General features: G+C 39.0%; 1 protein-coding gene across 3 annotated transcripts in view; it reads left to right on the top strand.

Moving 5' to 3' along the window:
- Window positions 1-14,414: 14,414 nt before the first annotated feature.
- Window positions 14,415-22,026, top strand: part of AP-1gamma (adaptor protein complex 1, gamma subunit) — a 101,690-nt gene continuing 94,078 nt past the window's right edge. The window contains exons 1-2 of one of the 3 annotated variants that reach the window (XM_083144153.1): window positions 14,415-14,564; window positions 19,570-19,676. In XM_083144153.1, coding sequence (XP_083000279.1) covers window positions 19,657-19,676 — 20 coding nt within the window. In that variant the 5' untranslated portion in view covers window positions 14,415-14,564; window positions 19,570-19,656. Of the gene's footprint in view, window positions 14,565-19,569; window positions 19,677-22,026 lie in introns of those variants that run through there. The other 2 variants (XM_083144154.1, XM_083144156.1) reach the window with 2 other exon arrangements.

Below are 22,026 nucleotides of genomic sequence, written 5' to 3'. Positions count from 1 at the left end.
CGAACACTATTCTAATGTACCTTCTCACAGGTTTGAGTGTCCGCAGCCTTCTAGGATGAATGAGATGAGGGTTCGCTTCTATTGGTTGGATCCACAGATTAATTACATAACTATTAATTTGGAACTAAGTCTCTGTAACTATTCTTACAAAATATCACTTTCATTTAAATAATACTAGCACGCCTAAAGAGCTTAGCAACAACGCAACTATTGTTGGCATTTCATTGATGCTACCTCAATTATTCGGTTACTCTTTCAATCCTTCCGATCTTGGCTGTTTTGCATTTTTGGAAGTTTTGCCCTGCCTTCTTATATTGTTATTGTGGTCTTTCTTTCATGTCTTGTTTTGTGTTTTTATTGTTTTATGGCGATTATCCCTTTCGCACAACTGTCTTGCAAACTGGGCAATTGGGAGAACATTCGAAAATAAACAACTTACATGTGTGGGGCGTTACCTCCACACCCCCTATACGCCTTCATGGCGTGGTGCTAAGCACAGGGGAGCACTTTACTTTTTTACTTTTTTACATGTATTGCAAAGGTAGGGCAGGAAAGAAAATGCAAACATATCGTTGCCGTTCTTATGTTTTTAAATAAGTCGTGACAAGTGGCATGTACACATCGTGCACTGTTAAGCGCTCTAATTTTTTTTACTTTATATTATTTCTTTTATACTTTATATTAATTAGTATTCTTTTTATTAATAACAAGCTGATTGCCCGGGTATTTATTTATCCCAATTTTCTATTACACAGGAAAATAAAGAATTGTAACTATAGTGTAAAATGAACTTCGAGTTGAAATGCATTGGGAGTGTCACTATTCATCTTAGTGACTCCGAAAACTTTGGGTTCCACACTACTATCGGTCATTTTCGATTATTTTTACATGTCACCCCTTCCCACCCCCACCCCTAGGGGTGTCATACCCCCACAGTATTTCTTTCCAGATTGTAAGTGATACTCTATCTGATCAAAAGTATCCGGACACACTGCGAAACGTGTGTTTATCATAGAAGGCGACACAGTGGAACACATAGTCAGCGAACTCAGTAGTCAGCAAACAGTGTGAGACAGCAGTATGGGATGGTCTGAGGAACTCAGATTTTCAACGTGGTCAGTTGGTTGGGTGCCACTTGTGTAGGAAGTCTGTGTATGATATTTCCACCCTCCTAAACATCCCTCTGTCCACTGTTTCCGATGTTATAGTGAAGGGATGTGTACAACCCAAAAACGTGCAGGCCAACCTCCCATGTTGACCTCCAGAGACCATCGAGTGTTGAAGAGAGGTAGTACAGCATTATCGTCAATCATCCATCGCCACCATCACACAGGAATTCCGAACTGAATCAAAATCTACTCCAAGCACGATTACTGTTTGGCGCAAGGTGCGGCAACTTGGTTTCCATGGCCGAGCAGCCTACCATAAGTCAAACATCACACAGACAAATGCCAAACGCCGCCTCGTGTGGTGCAATAAGCGTCGAAACTCGACCATAGAACAGTAGAAAACCGTTGTGTAGGTTGATGAATCACAGTACACAATGTGGCGATCCGATGGTATAGTGTGGGTGTGGCGAATGCCTGGTGAACGACATCTACCAGCCTGTATAGTGCAGACAGTGAAATTCGGAGGTGGCGGGGTTACAGTGTGGTCATGTTTCTCCTGGAGGGGGCTTGGCCCCCTTGTTGCTTTACATGGCAATGTCACGGCACAAGCTTACGTTGACATTTTAACAGCTTTCATGCTGCCTACCGTCGAAGACCAGTTCGGGGATGACCATTGCGTCTTTTAACACGACCGAGCACCCGTCCATATTTTGGTGCTTGTGGGGGAGTGGTTTGACGACAACAACGTCCTACTAATGGACTGGCCTGCGCAGAGTCCTGATTTGAATCCCATAGAACACCTCTGGGATGTTTTGGAATGCCGACTTCGTGCTTGACCACACCGATGCACATCAATACCTCTTCTCATTTTGGCGGTCTGCGAGGAATGGGCTGCCATTCCTCAGGAAACATTCCGGCACCTGAGAGTATGCCTGTGAGAGTGAACGCTGTCATCAAGGCTAATGGTGGGCCAACACTGTATTGACTGCCAGTGTTCCCGATGGAGGGTTGCCTAAACTTGTACTTTATTTTCAGGTGTGTGTCCGGATACTTCTGATCACATAGAGTATGTGTTGTAATTGCTCGAGGATAGCAATATCGCACCTTCTGTGTAGGCAACCAACTTCGCCGTGCTGTGATGCAGGAAGCATAACTTGCAGGATATGACCCGAAAATGCCACGCAACAGAATGATATTTTATGTACAGTGACGGACACTTCTGGGTTGTAACGACCCTATTGAAGAAGCACTGAAGCAAACCATCCATGTCTGACCACCAAGCGCCTTGTGACTAGACAACCCAACCAGCATTGAAATTCTGCGGCTTGTATACCAGTCACGGGTATACATCTCTGTAAATTGAGTAGTGATGCCAAAGAGAAATACGAGATGAAGATTGTCGATCGTAAAGTCTCGTGTTCTCGACATGGAATAATACTCGGTCCACGTTACGTTCCATTATTTAATGTTGTTTGGGAACGAACCTGACGGACGGCGTTTATATTTTCACTGCTTGGATTATAGTAAATTTCATAGTTTACAATTATATTAATGCTTTGAACGAAAATAATACCTAGAAAAACATCGAACATACAATTACGTGCACACCACTCTTCTCACACACATGCACGCGAAAACAAACACACAAAGCTAAGTTTTAACTTCCAAGTGAATGTCCAAATAACAGTAAATGGAGAAGCACGATGTGCGAAACATGGGATTTTTCACAGAAAGAATGCGTCTATTTTTGACATACGTGGTTTCTATTAATAAGCAATGAAACTATTATTGAGAGAAATTAATATGCATTTTCGTGTTCAGGTGTTGAGGAAGGAAACAGACTGACTGGACAAAACAATTGTGGTGTTATTGATAGAGTGTTGGTTAGCGTACAGAGCTTTCATCAGTGAGGCCTAGGTTCGATCCCCACCAAGGACAATTTTTTTTATTCTTTTCTATTAGTGAAGAAGTATGTAATATTGTTTTCTAGGCATTTTGACGAAAGGATACACATCAAATTTGTTCGTTTAATCTGTTGCCGAGTCATTGACGTTTGAAAACGTGGGAAAATGATTTTCCGAAGTGAATAATGGCAAAACGGGTGGAGAGAAGTCGTCGGAATTCCGTTTCCGGAATTTCGTTCCATGAACTTTCCACCTTATTTTCACTCGTACAATCACCTCCCAAGCGTTGTAAACGAACTTACGAAACACCCTGTAGTTAGAACAAGAAACACACCTCGCGTCGAAGGTTCCAGACTCGAGTTGTGGCTTTTTTTTGCGAGGGTGATTATTCCTGTGTGTATGTTTATCATCTTTGTCTAAAAAATATTCCTCATTATTGCCGTGATTAACCTAGGGAGAGACCAAAGCGACTGAAATAACAAAAGTACAGAAAATGCAAGACACATCTGCCTAGGCATATTATACCTTGGGAATTAGCAATCTGAACATTAACTCGTTTCAGTCGACTACTTGCGAAAGAGTTACGTGTTGTCTCGTTTGGATTGTTGGTTATCGTGTCGGACTAGCATGCGGCAACCCGAGTTCGAGCCCAGCGTAAGGAAAGTTTTTTTTTTCTTTTTGTCTAATTTCATCTAACCTTATTCATAAAACTGAGGTTTTTCTGCAAAACCTTTTGAATTGCATGCCACTTCGTATGTTGGTAATCTGAAAGCAGCAAAGATGAATATTTGATGTTCCGAAGCGACGATGTATTTGTGTATGTGTTGAAAAAACGCAGTTATTTATTAGCGAAAAACATGCAGCCACGTGATCATTGAGAACGCTTCCTAGTTGTCAGTGCTAATATGGCAGTAGCTACATTCTGTCAACACACACCAACTTTCACGTTCCCCGTAAAATAATTGCCTTTCCACGTTTCAAAATCATGAGTACTGTCTAAAGCAATACTTTGATACTTGCGTTTGCATGTTCGAAGCTAAAGTAATACGAAACTTTTTCCCCCAGCAAATGACATTGAAACCATTAATAACTGTTTGCAATGTGATATTGATATCATATATGGAAAGAATAAAAGTGGAGAATTTCGCTTAAAACAACTTATAAATATATTAGATTATGTGGATACCTGATGTGAAACGTACAATGCACGATCAGAGAGCCTGAATGTTGCATTGAAAACTGCAGAGAACAATGACTGACTAGTGCAAGGTTTTTCTATGTTCCAATGGGGATTTTATTAGTAACTATAAATAAACAAGGGAGAAGGACACAGGTTGGTATGATGAACTAAATTGTAATCTAAAAGTTTTAATTGAAGAAACAAAACACATAAAGTGGACTTAAAAAGAAGAAAAAAATCGAGGAAAAGCGCTTGAAGGTTTCGATGAGTTCCAAGTGCCTTGATGAGGCGAAGCTATTACATGATTTTCAAGTGGTCAAGTGGCCACGTGGTAGCGGATAAGTTTCACGTAAAGAAGGCTTTGGGTTCGATTCACGTTCTATTGCCCTATTTTTTAAATAACTCTAGCAACTAATTATTGCATTTTAATTAATAATTTATTGGAGTAAAGGTTAAATACATTTTTATTTTATTTTTGGGTGGAAATCTTTACTTTAACATAACCCACAGCGCTAAAGTCCTTGAAGGGCCTTGGCTTACCTACCGACTGCTGGTCTCCCTCCCACACTGTTCCTCCGTCACCTGTTATAGCGTGGAGGTCTCAGTCCAGTATTGGGGTGACGGGTGATCAGCCCGACGAACCCCCAGCCGTTGTCGAACGGGTTACGCTCACTCACTCGGAGCTTCCCAATTTCCTCACGATGGTGGGTTGCCACCGGCCCTATACGTAGGCCGAATAAATTCCGACGGATTCGAACCTACGCCGTCCCGCAGCGAACGATCTCGAGACGAGTGAACGCCTTAACCCGCTCGACTACGAAGGAGGACAAATCTTTACTTTACCGTTTTAAATTTTATTTGTGAAAATTATTTTTTACGATAGTTTTTTCACATTTCTCATTATTTTACAAACATACTCAACAAAATGTTATGCCTGGCGAGAAGTATACATTTCTTTTGAGAAAATGATCCAGAAATACATATAATATTATTCACAAGAAATAATCGTTAATCCTTTGGAAAACAAAATTCAATTCAAAATTCAACAATTCGCACAGCAAATAAAATAAGAATGTTCGCAATAAATAAATTGAAATATATAGTCGCTCGAGTTAAGAAAAAAATTGGAGGCAATCAAACCGGAATCGAACCCAGTATCTCCTGCGTGTCAAACTAACACGCTGCCACCCCACCACCTGGTCTTCTGTCAGTCGAACAATATAATCGTCTTGTGAGTAACGCTTGCTAAGTTTCTAATCTTTGAAGCGCTTGTAATTGTTGTTGTGAGTCACGGAGTTATGTTTACTGCATCATTTGAGCACACAATCTAAACATACGTAAATTTCGTACACAGAAAACATGGGTTTTCTGCACATAATTACGGAGCATGCCCTCTGTCAAGGACTAGAAGAAACCCCGCAAAAGTTACCGAAGCTTCTCTGCGGTGCTGACAGTTGGCCCCGGAGTCACGTGATATTGCTTATCAGTCGACATGACCTTGTGCCTGCAGAACCAGCACACTAAGGTGAACGAAGGTGTTTTACGTGATTTGTAAGCTGGAACAAAACATGCCACGGTTTACAACAGACAGAGGTTTGTCTTCAGCTTTGGGAAAGCCAAACCACACTAGGCATACAGACAGAGTTTAATGTAAGATAAAAGGAAATTATTTCTCCGTCTCCTCACACTGACAATTTTATTGCCTTTTTTGTAGTTATTTGACCACAGAAACGAATTACATTATTGAAGTCGTATCTCATGTGATGGCTTGGTTCAGTATGCTGATCAGGTTTTCTGACAAAAGCAGGACGAGCTACCCAAGAACAGTAATTTTCTATATTTTATATCTGCTTCCTTCCTCATCCGGTATAAGGCAGACGAGCACATAACACAAATATGTAAGAGAAGCATTGCTAATTTGGTAAATTTTCGTGCAATTGAATTTCTGTCATGAACAGCTGCAAAGAAACAAAGTATTTCCTGTATAAAGATTACACTGAATAATTGTTATTTGATTAGTAAACTAAAAATGACTTCAGTATTCCCATGCAGTACACAAGAGATTCTAAACACACACTAAAAACATACTACTGTTCGTTTCAACGTATTATTTCAACAATCAAGACACAAAATAAAGGGCATGCTCAAGAAAAATTATGTTTCAGTGATTATCAAGTGCATTACATGGTTAACATCAAATTTGAATTTGCCAGTTATCCAAATATTATTACTTTTGAAAATAGTCTTTCAGTTAGTGTAATGTGCCTGATATTGAATGCCCTATTTTTAACCGTGAACGTGTTTTGTTTCTTCAATTAAAACTTTTAGGTTACAATTTAGTTCATCATACCAACCTGTGTCCTTCTCCCTTGTTTATTTTAAAGTTACTAATAAAATCCTCATTGGAACATAGAAAAACCTTTCACTAGTCAGTCATTGTTCTCTGCAGTTTTCAATGCAACATTCAGGCTCTCTGATCGTGCATCGTACGTTTCACATCAGGTATCCACATAATCTAATATATTTATAAGTTGTTTTAAGCGAAATTCTCCACTTTTATTCTTTCCATATATGATATCAATATCACATTGCAAACAGTTATTAATGGTTTCAATGTCATTTGCTGGGGGAAAAAGTTTCGTATTACTTTAGCTTCGAACATGCAAACGCAAGTATCAAAGTATTGCTTTAGACAGTACTCATGATTTTGAAACGTGGAAAGGCAATTATTTTACGGGGAACGTGAAAGTTGGTGTGTGTTGACAGAATGTAGCTACTGCCATATTAGCACTGACAACTAGGAAGCGTTCTCAATGATCACGTGGCTGCATGTTTTTCGCTAATAAATAACTGCGTTTTTTCAACACATACACAAATACATCGTCGCTTCGGAACATCAAATATTCATCTTTGCTGCTTTCAGATTACCAACATACGAAGTGGCATGCAATTCAAAAGGTTTTGCAGAAAAACCTCAGTTTTATGAATAAGGTTAGATGAAATTAGACAAAAAGAAAAAAAAAACTTTCCTTACGCTGGGCTCGAACTCGGGTTGCCGCATGCTAGTCCGACACGATAACCAACAATCCAAACGAGACAACACGTAACTCTTTCGCAAGTAGTCGACTGAAACAAGTTAATGTTCAGATTGCTAATTCCCAAGGTATAATATGCCTAGGCAGATGTGTCTTGCATTTTCTGTACTTTTGTTATTTCAGTCGCTTTGGTCTCTCCCTAGGTTAATCACGGCAATAATGAGGAATATTTTTTAGACAAAGATGATAAACATACACACAGGAATAATCACCCTCGCAAAAAAAAAGCCACAACTCGAGTCTGGAACCTTCGACGCGAGGTGTGTTTCTTGTTCTAACTATATCTGTGTGTTTTCGTTAGATTCATGGTATTTCGTGAGTTGATATGAATAAAGTAAATAAATAAGACAAATGGGTGGAAGGGACTGGAGAATCGTAGCTACGGAACCATTGAAAATATATCCATCGCCTAGATAGAAAATCTCTATATCCCCTTGTGATAGAGAACTTATTAGAAGAATGAAAATACAGATTAAACTAACAAATTTGATGTGTATCCTTTCGTCAAAATGCCTAGAAAACAATATTACATACTTCTTCACTAATAGAAAAGAATAAAAAAATTGTCCTTGGTGGGGATCGAACCTAGGCCTCACTGATGAAAGCTCTGTACGCTAACCAACACTCTATCAATAACACCACAATTGTTTTGTCCAGTCAGTCTGTTTCCTTCCTCAACACCTGAACACGAAAATGCATATTAATTTCTCTCAATAATTGTTTCATTGCTTATTAATAGAAACCACGTATGTCAAAAATAGACGCATTCTCTCTGTGAAAAATCCCATGTTTCGCACATCGTGCTTCTCCATTTACTGTTATTTGGACATTCACTTGGAAGTTAAAACTTAGCTTTGTGTGTTTGTTTTCGCGTGCATGTGTGTGAGAAGAGTGGTGTGCACGTAATTGTATGTTCGATGTTTTTCTAGGTATTATTTTCGTTCAAAGCATTAATATAATTGTAAACTATGAAATTTACTATAATCCAAGCAGTGAAAATATAAACGCCGTCCGTCAGGTTCGTTCCCAAACAACATTAAATAATGGAACGTAACGTGGACCGAGTATTAATCCATGTCGAGAACACGAGACTTTACGATCGAAAATCTTCATCTCGTATTTCTCTTTGGCATCACTACTCAATTTACAGAGATGTATACCCGTGACTGGTATACAAGCCGCAGAATTTCAATGCTGGTTGGGTTGTCTAGTCACAAGGCGCTTGGTGGTCAGACATGGATGGTTTGCTTCAGTGCTTCTTCAATAGGGTCGTTACAACCCAGAAGTGTCCGTGACTGTACCCTTCCCACCCCGACCCCTAGGGGTGTCTTACCCCCACAGTATTTCTTTCGAGATTGCAAGTGATACGTGTACCAAGTTTGGTTGAAATCGCTCCAGGTGTTCGAGAGTTATTGCTGAACAAACAAACACACACGTATACACATATACACATATACGGTACTCATATACACACATACATCCATTTTTGTATATAGAGAGATTCATTCTCTTACTCTTTTCATCTCATATGCAGTTAATCGACTTTCATTTGTTCCAAATTTCATACATTTCATTTGATTTGATTTTTGTTATTTAGCGTCGCATTTCTGCCACTTTTGGCTAATTGTGACTATGAGGATGAGTGATGATATGATGAAAGTGATGAAGGAACACTGACAACTGTAGTGCTGCCTCCTAGAGGAAGAAGAAACAAGCTACTGTTGCGAGACAAGAGTCTGTGCAAACAGGACCTGGAATGGTGAACGTAGTTTCGTTATAATGTAAAGTATTACGTTGTTTGTGAGTTTGTGTAATAAATGCAGTTAATCTTGTTAACATATGTGTTTCCATCGCACAACATTATGGCGCAGTCGGTATAAGAGAACTTTACTCTTCATGGATTGCAGGATTTGCAAGAACCTTACATTTCCGTAAGTTTTTTTTTTCATCTCGGACTGACTGTCCTCATTCGTACAACAAACTCTTTTAACAATCATAAACGTGTCGGTTTGACGCAATTTGTCATAACGCGGTAAGCATAAACCGTCTAAGTCTTATAAAAAAATAGTGTGGTGTAAATATATATATCAAGATTCCTTCTAATGTGGAAACAAGTAATAATCATGAAACGTACAAAGGCTTTGTCACGTTCATAGATACATTGTGATCCGATGCAGATCAAGTATAATTATAAGTGAAAACTCACTTTTCATAGTTGTTAGGTTAAACGTTTGGATTTACAGTCATAAATATGTACACAAACTTGACATTTAACGCTTTCGACGAAGATTCAGAGGACATTGAAGATTATCTCTTACGTTTCGAACAGTTGTGTATCATTCAAAAGTTCAGCGATGATCAGAGAGTTCCTATACTCATCGCCTTTATAGGTGCAAAGGCATTTAAAGTCTTGAAAAATGTAGTCGCACCAGACCTTGTACAGAATCTGTCGTATTCTCGTCTAAAGGATAGTCTTTTGTCACACTACAAACCTGTGACTAATAAGTTTGTTGAACGATATAAGTTTCGACGTTGTGTACAAGAGGAAGGTGAAACCGTTTCTGATTATGTCATAAGGCTGAAGCAACAAGCTACAAAATGTAACTACGGCAATTATCTGGACGAAGCTTTAGTTGAACAGATAGTATTGGGCATACGATCTGAAGTTACTAGAAGAAAGTTGCTTTCAGTACAGTCATTAACCTTTCAGCAATGTCAGGAACTGACATTACAAAATGAAATGTTAGAGAAAGAAACCCGATTGTTAATACGATCAGAAAGTGTAAAGCAAGAGTCAGCAGTTTCACGCACCTCAACCCAATTTCCAAAAAGAACAGTGCAAGGGGACAAACATACAAAACAACATACTTATAGTTCGCCTAATCCAACGATTCACGGAATGAAATATACTGATTACAGCTGTCCTAACTGTACGTACAAACATGATTCTAAAGACAACTGTCCAGCGAAGGATTCTGTTTGTTCATTCTGTAGGAAACGTGGTCACTGGCAAAAGCGGTGTAGGAAGAGAGAGAAGTTTAAACGGAAACCTAATAGTAATAACGTAGGGCAAACTACTGAACACACAAATTTACAGATGTCAACATCTCAAAGTTCACTTGATGAGCAAACAACATGGTTACCTAGTGTCGTCTCATACAGTTGTGACTCACACATCATCGGGTCACCTACGTCCAATTATTCTTTATCAAGGAATCCAATGTTAAAGGATTTACTTATTAACGGCAAGTTTATTCAATGTGAGCTCGATACAGGATCTGCCGTAACTCTGTTCCAAGCGGATTCATTCAGAAATTGGTTTCCAATGACTAATATTAACCATTCCTCTATAAAAATATATGGCGTTGGGAAACATGCTCTTTCAGTGCAAGGACAGGCTGAACTGGAACTAACACACTCAGGATCGACTTACTCACTTCCTGTTATTTTGTGCAAGGAACATCTAAATTATCCACTCATAGGTCGTACCTGGTTAGATATCGTTACTCCGGATTGGAGAACGCTACTGTTACGCTCAGAGCCGGCAAGTTCTATGGTAGTGATATCTACAGAGATTGAGCAACTTCAACACTCGCAGTCGAATTCAGATCCAGTCATTTCTTCTAACGCTGGTGTAGTCGTAATGAAGCCGATGTCCAACACCATACACGTACCGTTAAGTGAAGATGCTACACCTACATCGGATAGCGGAAGGTCTTTTAACAAGGAAGGATTAGTTGAAGAGGAAACTTGTCAATCCTCAAGTCCGAAAGTCAAGAAAGGTTCAGGTAATAGGGGGCCGGAAGCTAGATCCGTAGGACAAAGACTCCACGTCGACCATTTCTTCTTGGCTGGGAGAAAGTTCCTATTACTTGTGGATGCTTATAGTCACTGGATAGATGTCTGGCCAGTATCTTCCTTAGATACACCGGAGACCATACGCTGGATTCTTCAGTCATGCTCGACTCTCGGAATTCCACAAACAATAGTTTCGGATAATGGTCCGGCATTTATCAGCCTAAAGTTCCTTTCCTTTTGTCAACAGTTCGGGATTGAACACATCATAATACCACCGTACCACAGTCCTAGCAACGGGCTTGCTGAGAGGTACGTACGCACGGTGAAGACTGGCATGTTGAAGGTGTTGCACGAACATCCACATCTGACTTCTTTACAGTTCGATGCAAAGTTAGCGGAGTACCTGCTGTTTTTGAGAAATTCCCGGTTGGGAGAGGAACGTAGTCTTCCTGCAGCCTTAGTCCTCACCTTCAGTCCAAGAACATGGTGGAACTGTATACGTGGTGATCATAATAGAGATGCCGAGAGGACAGAAGCTCATCATTTCTTGGAACCTAGGATCAACCACAACAAACCATACAGGACATTTTCACCTACTGAAACCGTATGGATTCAATCACCGAAGCACTTGTCACCTAACTTCAACGAGGCAGATATTGTAGAAAGGTTGGGTGGCACTCACCTTTACAAAGTGCGCTTTACAGATGGATCTCAAACAGTGGTACATTCACGTTGGATTCGTCACAGGACACACAGACAACAAAACAATCCAGAATCCTGGGATGATGATAGTCCACCCGAACCAGAAGGCGCGGCGGACAACCAAAATTCAGATTCCAAAATTACCCCACCTCAACCAGACGTTGATGACCATCAACCCCAAGACATTGACGCTGCTCCACGACCAAGATCCGCTAGTCATGTGCCTAGAAGATCGACCAGGATTAAGGTACCCCCTGACAGATACGGGTACCCTTGTTAATTTTTTTTTTTTGTAACTCTGGGAGGAATGTAGTGCTGCCTCCTAGAGGAAGAAGAAACAAGCTACTGTTGCGAGACAAGAGTCTGTGCAAACAGGACCTGGAATGGTGAACGTAGTTTCGTTATAATGTAAAGTATTACGTTGTTTGTGAGTTTGTGTAATAAATGCAGTTAATCTTGTTAACATATGTGTTTTCATCGCACAACAACAACAAACACCCATGGCCAGGCCGGGACTCGAACCCGGGACCCCTGGAGCCGTATGCTAACCACTCCACCATGGGGTCGGATAAATTTTATACATAATGCATTATTTATCTGGATCTACTGGGCAATACGCCTCATGACTCTTCGAAAGAAAATATGCTTTATTTATAAAGTACAATTTAAAACTTTACTTCGCTGATCGTATAATCTTAACTTATATCGAAAAATGAACTAAGCAGACTCATGCATCCTTCGTAATTTTCTTGCCACAATTCAGCATTATCTCCAGTGGTGCAGGAACGGGGGGGGGGGTACAGTACCCCCTAAATTCGTAATCCAGGTTGTACCCCTTGTAGCCCCCTAAAATAAACTGACCGACACAAGGTGCTGGTTTTTAAAGGATATATTTTCTTACAAAATGTGTATATTGATTGATTGATTAATTTGCTTTATTTTACTTCGCTTTTGTGCCACTTTTGGCTAATTTGCGAAGATTAGGATGAGTGACGAAATTGATGAATGGACACTCACAAACATCCATGCCCAGGCCGGGATTTCAACCCGAGACCCCTGGCGTCGTAGCTCGATGTGCTAACCACTCCGCCACAGGGGCCGGCAAAATGTTTATATTGTTTGCAAACATTATCTTCCATCTCAAGAGAATTCAACTAACTGTAAACTATTCTACCGAATACATGGCATGTAATAGAGAACAGGTGTGGTGAGATACACATTTGCCATAAGTATCATAACGATATTTTAAGGTAAGAATTATATCTATGGGGCTCTAAAATAACTGAACTGACTGGAACTATACAAGTATATAATTATATATTTTACATATGAAGTGAGTGCGAAATAATTTATCCCTATCTGAGATGTGTCATTCATGAGCAGAAGTTGAGGGCCTCCCCGCTGGCGTAGTGGAAACGTTGCTGTCGTGTAACCAAGGGTCTCTCGGTTTCGATACCCGGTGGAGGTACAAGTGGTTCGGATCCCACTTTAAACTGTAGGTCCAGTCCCGATTAGCCTTACTGTGCATAAAGTGGACTTAAAACACAAACTCGATCAAACCCATAACCAGAGGTTGGAATGGTTCAAGACAGAGGGTGGGGAAATTACCCTATCCCCCTTTGAAATCCCACCCTGCATTAAAATGAATAGATGTACGTCTGTTCGCGACTATCATATTACAAATTTCTGATTTTTCTGACCGGTACCCACCCATCTTCGTGAGGAAATTGGGGAGCTACGATGAGTAGCATAACCCGGTCATGGAAACCTACAATGACTGGGGGTTCGTCGTGCTGACCACACGTAACTCCGTAACTAGTTGGATGATCTCCTACCTCGGCAGGTGTAAGTGAGGTCGGTAGTCGGTAGGCCCTGGCCCCCACGGGCTGTTCCGCCAAGTGTTATTATTTTTTAGGTTAAATTTAGAGCCAAAATGGCCGAAAATTGAGCCCCTACACTGGGATCTCTCTCAACAAACTTTTCACGCCGGCCCCCGTGGCGGAGTGATTAGCACTTCGCGCTATGGCGCCAGGGGTCCCGGGTTCGAATCCCCGTCTGAGTATGGATGTTTGTGAGTGCCCACTTATCAATTTCATCATGTCATCACTCATTCCCATCTAGCCAAAAGTGGCACAGAAGGCGAAGTAAAATAAAGCAAATCAATCAATTAACAAACTTTTCACAATAACAAAACTTTCTCAACGATTGATACATGTGGTGAAATCATTGTATGGGTGAAATCGCCAGTGAATTTGGTTCGGGTGATTTGAGTTCGAAGGAGAAACAGAGAAAAAGAAACTGGGTGGGGGAAGAGGAAGAAACTGGAGGGAAGGGAGAGACAAGAGAAGAAGAGAAGAAGAAATAACGGAAGGAAGAGACTCTTAGCAACCAAGGGCCCCCACCCAGTTTCTTTTTCTCTGTTTCTCCATTTCTCTATTTCTTTCTTTCTATCATCATCTATCTTTCTTTCTGTCATTTCATTCTGTTTCAGTGTTCTTCATAGCACATTTTCCGGTTGACTTGTTTGACGAAACTCCCGTAGTCGCAGATAAGAAGAATCCAAAGGTAACTACCGATAAATGTACATTAGGTCTTGGCAACTGTGTCACTCATTAGTTTACGTCAGTCGAGCTGCCATGTTGGATCATAGCGAAAATCTAAGGAAAGAAATGTAATGCAATTATTTCTTCAATTCGGTTATCTCCTTTTAACATAATGGAATTTTAGTTGTGTGATGTTTAGCAGTGACTTGTGTGTCCTGAATATTAGGTTAAAGGTAAGCATATCACATTTAGTTCAATTAGAAAATATTGATTTGTCTCGCCAAAAAGGTACTGGCCCATTTAGGAATGAAACAGGTTACACCTTAAGTTAATACCGGTATTTTTTACCTTAGGCTTTTTAATTGATACGCACAAAGTCCAATAATCATAATTTCAGAAAGGATTTCCACTCAAAAAACTGTTGTGTTTACTTGTCGGGAATGTAACGTAAGTGAATCCATTTTGTGACTGTGTACATGTGCATACGTCCAAAAATTTACGTGTTTATCTATTATACATACACAAAATTAAATTGTCTTCTACTTGCTTCTTTGGAATGCTTTATACGTCAGTGTCAAGTTTTTTTGTTTGTTTGTTTTTTGGTACTGTGTGTGGTTTCTAATATATACCCATCTACATTGTGAATGACAGTAAAACACAAGCATGCAAGGAACGACAGAAGATGACCGGACCCCCCTCCGATTTTCTTCATATTTGGCATACTCACTAATTGAGGCCTCCTAATCACGAATCTGAAGTTAAAAGTTGTCGGAAACGTCTAGAAATTGCAAAATAAGCGAAAATAAGGCATTAGTTTTCGGAATGGAAACAGTCTATTTTCGCAAAATTTTTTGTTTCACAAGCAAATATATATATTCCTGATACTATCACGACACCAAATTTTAACTATGTTTGCCTAACCTAACCACATGTCAATGGTTCGCAATTATTTTGCAATTTCTAGATCCTGATACTACCACGACACGAAATTTTAACAATGTTTGCCTAACCTAACTACACGTCAATGGTTCCTGGGGCTAGCGTCAAAGATTCGCAATTATTTTGAAATTTCTAGAAGTTTCCGACAACTTCAGATTCTTCATTAGCAGGCCTCAATTAGTAAGTATGCCAAATATGAAAAAAATCTGAGAGGGGTCCGGTCATCTTCAGTCATATCGCGTCCAAAGTTAACAATAAATTGTCTGTAGATTGGATTTAATCAGTGCGATCCTTGGCACATTCGGTAACAGTTTGTTATATCGGAGACACATTTCTTCATTTTTACACAAGAAACTACTTACGGAAATGATTTTCTCTAAGGTTTCTAACGTTCGTCGAGGTATTTTCTTTCATCGTGGAATCTATTTGACCGGGAAATCATGTATTTTGCAAGAGAAATATCTCACCGACGCACAATTGCCACTGCTTTCCTACGTGAACCGGATGCTTCATATGTTTGATGACGTAACCCCCTGTCAGTGTTTCCAACCCCTCCTTTTTTAGCTATGCTTGCCTAAACTAACCTTATAAGAAATGGTTCATGGTGCTATCCGTGAATGGTTCGTGGGGCTATCGGTCAGCTACCCGTGCATAATGTGCAATTTGCACACGTGACTGACACAATAGTAGGTTTTTTTTTGTGAAGAAGGTTGGAAATACTGCATACCGACAACAATAGTCAACGTGTGCCGGCTATATTGTGTGTTAGGGAACCGAAAAAAGGAATAACGGTACTTGTTTACTATCCTTCGGACAGATTTCGTACATAGCCCCACGAACCATTTCCGGTAAGGTTAGGTTAGGTAGGGCCACGCATAGGTTACAATAGTTAAAAATTGGTTTCGAAAAAAATATTCGTAGCCCCACACACCATTCTCGCATAGCCCCACAGGTGTCCGAAGGATAGTAAACATTTACTGGAATAACAAAAACTGCCCTCTATGTGAAAAATTGTGTTTGTTTTTGTGTAAAAAGCATAATGGCACCTTGAACTATGTTCCACAATACACAATTCGTAAGTACGAACCATGAGAAACCCAAAATATCTGATTTTAATGTGCCTCCGATATAACTAACTGTTACCGCACATTCTCTTGTGGGTAATTGCATTATTTAGAACATTTTGAAATCAAAGGTATTAAATTAATTCTCACTGTTCAGCCATATTATTACGGTATTTGGTGAAAATTTACAGTAGTAACTCCACCGGAAGTACCTGCCGCCATTTTGAAAATCACGTCATCATTCCAAACTCGCATCATAACCAATCAAAAACAAACTGCCATATTAAAAATACAAAGTTAACAATTTCCGAACACAAAAACGATTTACGCCTTTTAACACACAGTAAAATCAAATTGGAACCACACCAGTAAACACGAGGAGGAAACACGCCAATAAACACAAGGAAGAAATTCGCCTTAAAAATGAAAATGGAACCACACCAGTAAACACAAGGGGGAACGACACCAGTAAACACAAGGGGGAACGACAAAAAAATCAATGATTTACCCCTTTCAACACACAGTAAAATCAAATTGGAACCACACCAGTAAACACGAGGAGGAAACACGCCAATAAACACAAGGAAGAAATTCGCCTTAAAAATGAAAATGGAACCACACCAGTAAACACAAGGGGGAACGACACCAGTAAACACAAAGGGGAACGACACCAGTAAACCCAAGGGGGAACGACTAAACACAAGAATAAACCACTCCAATAAAAACTTGCAATTAAAAAATCTTCATTTATACTACTGTTGGGGGCTCCGCCCCCAAACCCCCGAACCAATCCAAATCAAAATCACTAAATCTAAATTTCTATGAGTACCCGAATTTAAAACTAAACGAAAACTAAAAAATTTACATTACAACCACAAATTACCTACTCCAAAATAAAAAGAAATCAAACTTACCTTACTAATCACAATTAGCTGGAACATAAACTGGTGAAAATTTACAGCAGTTTCACCAAATTCAACGTCCGCGGGCGTAGAAGCCGAGGCCATACCAACATGACCCACCAGTAAAATACGCTCGACCGGCAACTGATAACAAACTACTACACAATCTGTGACTACACACCAAGCACTAGCTAATTGAACATCACCAGAGCCACCTACCATCAACTTACTAAAATAAACATACGCTCGCTGACTTACCACATACAAACCACAACTTCCGGTGGATACACGGCAGTAAAGTTTAACCCGGTATTTTTGTTCTGTATTTATTGTTTGGTAAATTTTGTTGGTTGTGAAATGAAGTTTTTGGAATCGATTCTGTTCCTGTATAGATGTTTGTAAAGTAGTATGCCATTCTTGTCGGAGTTTTGTGTAAAGGGGGTAAATTACACTGGTAGATGGTCCCAAATTTTGATTGTTTCTTTACAAACTAGTCATGGTACCTTTTTTTTTTTTTTTTTTTTTTTTTTTTTTTTTTTTTTTTTTTTTTTGTACGTTAACACATACTTCAGAGGCTTAGTGATTAGTTACTCAGTGCTTTCTGAAGAATGGGTTTTCACTTATGTATGTATTCCTATGTGTGTGTTTGCTAGCTGCCATTCGGTCATCTTGAACTTCTGCTGCTACTACATTAATTGACGTTAGGTGTGAAGGGTACAATGTTGCTAAATGCTTTCATTGTTAAGTTGGGTGGATCAGATTTAGAGCTCTTAGCATTAATAAAAATGCCCGTACATGCTTCTGACACGTGATCACAAAATATCTGGCTTGAGCCTATGAAAACCTGTCGGTTTTGGTGGCCTTTACCGAGAATGGCTGTTCACTGGGAAGAACATATGCTCATGTAATCTGCTTTTCATATTATAATCTGGCAAATAATGCTCAGTGAAGCTTTTTTACTTTCCTAATTAGTTTCTCTAAGCTCAAACAGGTAACACTTCCGTATAGTGGAAACGGATTTCTTCATTTTTACAGAAGAAACTACTTACGGAAATCACTTTCTGTACCATCGTTGAAGCTCCTCAATGTGTTTTCTTTCGCAGTGTAATTTTACCGGAAATGGTTTGTGGGGCTAACATCAATGGTTCGTGGGGCTAAAGTCGATGGTTTGTGAGGCTAACAAGGTATTAGCATAATTTCAAATCCGGCCACAAAATTAGGTATTTTTCGGTGAAGAAGGTTGGAAACACTGCATACACACTCTAAATCGACAAAACACTGCCACAACGTGCGATGAACCAGTACGCTATGACCACATTGTGTGTTACAGAAGGAAAAATAGTGAGTACTCATAAATTTTAAGAAAATGGACATTATTTTCGTTAGAAATTCATTATTACACCTAAAGAAATGTTCTGCAATGTAGAATTGTACATTAGCAATGTAAAAAAGTGCAAAAGAAATGATTTCTAGGTGTTTCCACTATACAGAAGTAGTACCTTCTAACGTACTTCCACAATCATTTCCGGTATTCTAAAATACGTTCTAATATTCCTAAGAAGCTTGCAAGAATAATTAAACATTCCACTTCATTACTGGTAAACATGTTATTAATGTTGTGAAAGTACTTGTGATTCAGTTTCTGTTGAGATCCATGGGAATGTGAGGTGTGATTATTAATGTTGTTTTTATCTTAGTTTCAATGTCGATTTTTTTATTCTGGGCATATATGTGTTTTTTATTCCCATGCCCCCCCCCCTACCAACACAAGAATTTATCATGAAGTAGTCACGAAACACATGCATAAAAGACATTAACAGCTACATGCTACACTTTACGCTGTGAATTTTAGGTACTTCATTGTGTGGTAGGTGGTGCCTCATTGATTCCTATCATTCATATTTTAACAACGTAGAAACTTTTTCTTGTATTAATATAGCTTCACATAAGTTGGAATTAATATAGCTTCACATAAGTTGGTATTAATATAGCTTCACATAAGTTGGTACTTTGTTCAGATTCTGCATTCTCTACAGGAATTATCGTGCCAGTGCATTTGCCATTATACTAAATTTAGACGTGTGCAGAAAGTGGTTTATTTTTTAAGTGCAATGATGGGAGATTTGGCATTGCTATGATCATCAGTGTTATTATTTAAATATAATTTTTGTAACTTTTCAACATTGTTGACAGCAAGTTAATTTGAATTATTTTTTTACTCTTTATTTTTTACAGGGTTAACATTGTTTAATTTTTCCCTTCAAACAGTGTGTAAAAATTACAATTTTTTATTAGAAACACCAGGTTAAATTATATATTTTTTTTACATTTAGGCAAATTTGAGCCTTCCGCCATTCCACAGAGTGTGATCTTACGTTCCAAATATCACGTGGTCTCTCAAGTGCTTCTGAAGAGGAACCATGAACCCAGCAGATCATGGGTATATGATTTTTGTTGTTGTTACATCTGGCTTGTGATGCATTTTCATTCTTCTGTTGCATCTGGCCTGTTGGTGATGGTTGATGCTGGTGGTGGTTTTACAGATCCATTCTGTAGCAGCATGGTGTAGATGTTATTGGCTTGGTGTAATGATTTTGGTTTGATTTCTGGTTGGTGATGGTTGTGTATTCTGTACTGATATTGGTGTATAATTGCCGCATGGTTGTAAAAGTTCACAATTATTTGAAATTGGCTTTTCTAAATGTGACTTAGATATAAACTTTATTTTTTGAAGTTTTAGATTAATGATTGTTTTCCAGGTTGTGTCAAATATAAAAAAAATGTTAGTAGATATACCAGCTCAACATCTGATTGTGAATCAGGATATATTGTGTTCAGTCTTGCATGGGAACTTGTTGAATGCACTAGTCAATATATATGGACATTAATTACATCAAATTTTGATTGACATTTGTTTGTGGGGCCTCCTCCACTTGTCACCATGTAATTGAGTGGTCTCAGGTTCAGCCCCCAGTTAAGGCATATTGCACAGTTGTTTGGATCTCACTTTTAACTGTAGGTCCAGTCCCTATGGCAATTTCCCAGATAATTATTGCTTGTAGTTGCTACAATTTCACTATTAAGTTCTTGAACAAGAGAAATTGTATTATTCAGAAAAGATGGAAACAGAATGGATAGCTTTTGATCATACTGTCGTTTGATTGATTTGCTTTATTTTACTTCCCTTATGTCACTTTTGGCTAATGTGCAAAGATGAAGATGAATAATGATTAAATGAAATTGATGAAGGGACGATTTACATCACACATGGCTATTAGAGCAAATTACAATAAAAGTTGGTCAAGACATATCAAGCTGGACCAAAAAGAATCTTATATTTTAAGAATATCAGATTCTAGTTATACAGTTGAACCTCCTGAGTTATACATATATCAAGGTGAAGAGAAAATAATATGTTTAACTAAGAATTACTTACAAATCAGATTTAGATACCATGTCGTATCATTATTAAAATACTGTAATTGTATCTATTTGAGGAACAAGTCATTCGTAATACTCTTTATTTCTGTCATAAAGTGGTAAATTAATGAATCTGAAAGTTTGATTCTTAAGTTGTATGTGGATTAGCGTCCACTTATCGTATAAATTTTAGTTTCTGTCCAAACGTGAAACTTTTCCTCTTTGTGCCTAACCAGTAGCAACTGAAAATGTTCACTGAAGAAACTGATGTTCTGTTTCTATTATGGAACATGGCAGACATCAGGTTTTAACGTGTGTACTTTCGTATCAGGATTACATAACGTATGGTGAAAAAAAATTGCACAAAAAGAAAACGCTGTGGTCAAGGGCAAAAACGCACAGATGTATTTCGGGTGCTGGTTGGTATACAAGGGTGGTATCTGAACATCAATGAACAAACACATTCACACCGAGTCTGCTGGCCTTGCGACAATTTTGGGGCACTTTCTGCATAGATGGAGCAAATGTTGATGGATCAACATCGCGCAAGCATCTGCGGATCCATTGGATGAGGGTTTACAACCGCCTTTCGGGGCTGAACTCCTACCAGAACTGGGCCCATAAGAGGTCCTCAATACTCGGTCGAACAGTAACCAGATTTGCAGTAGTCAAAATTTGAGTAACACACAATTCAAGATAACTACACATTTATTCAGATTAATCGGTGGCTTAGTTACATATTGTTGGTTTAGTTACTGAATATACTATTTCACATGGTCACATATTCAGTGGGAGCGTGCATGAGAGAGAGACAGTAGTTCGTTTCTTCAAAATGGTAATATGAAAGTTAAATCAAATTAAACTTCTTTTGGAATGATCACTTAATCAATTACCAATTTATACACTTATGCACGCACAAAGAAATAAAGATCAAACCAATAATACTTAACTGAAAACTAGACTGGGGCTGCCGATAGACAAGAGCAGTTATCGTCCTGCACGTACTCCTCCACTCTTCCACCAATCAGCGCCCTTCAATGACATCACTGTTGACGTACATTCACTGTTGCCAAGCCTTTTCTTCATAATCGCACACTTACACAAATTAAAAAAACAAGATTATGTGATCGAGGGGTTATAGGTTGCAACGGTTCATGGTTGATAATTATTGGCATACACCATCCGCTTTAAATTTGCCCAGAAATCTTCAATGGGCCGCAGTTGGGGAACATTAGGGGGATTCTGTTCTTTAGATATGTAAGGGATACCTAAGTGCTCCATGGCCACAAGACTTTGTGCAGCGTAATGGCAGCTGGCTAAATGTGGCCAAAAAACAACATTGTCCCCACGATGGTATTCATTGATAAACT

This window comes from Lepisma saccharinum, chromosome 22 (genome assembly GCF_977018435.1).
Source record: "Lepisma saccharinum chromosome 22, izLepSacc3.1, whole genome shotgun sequence".
In the NCBI taxonomy this organism is placed as follows: Eukaryota; Metazoa; Arthropoda; class Insecta; order Zygentoma; family Lepismatidae; genus Lepisma; species Lepisma saccharinum.
Note: the sequence above shows the minus strand (reverse complement) of the source record. Positions and strands in the feature narration are given on the sequence as shown.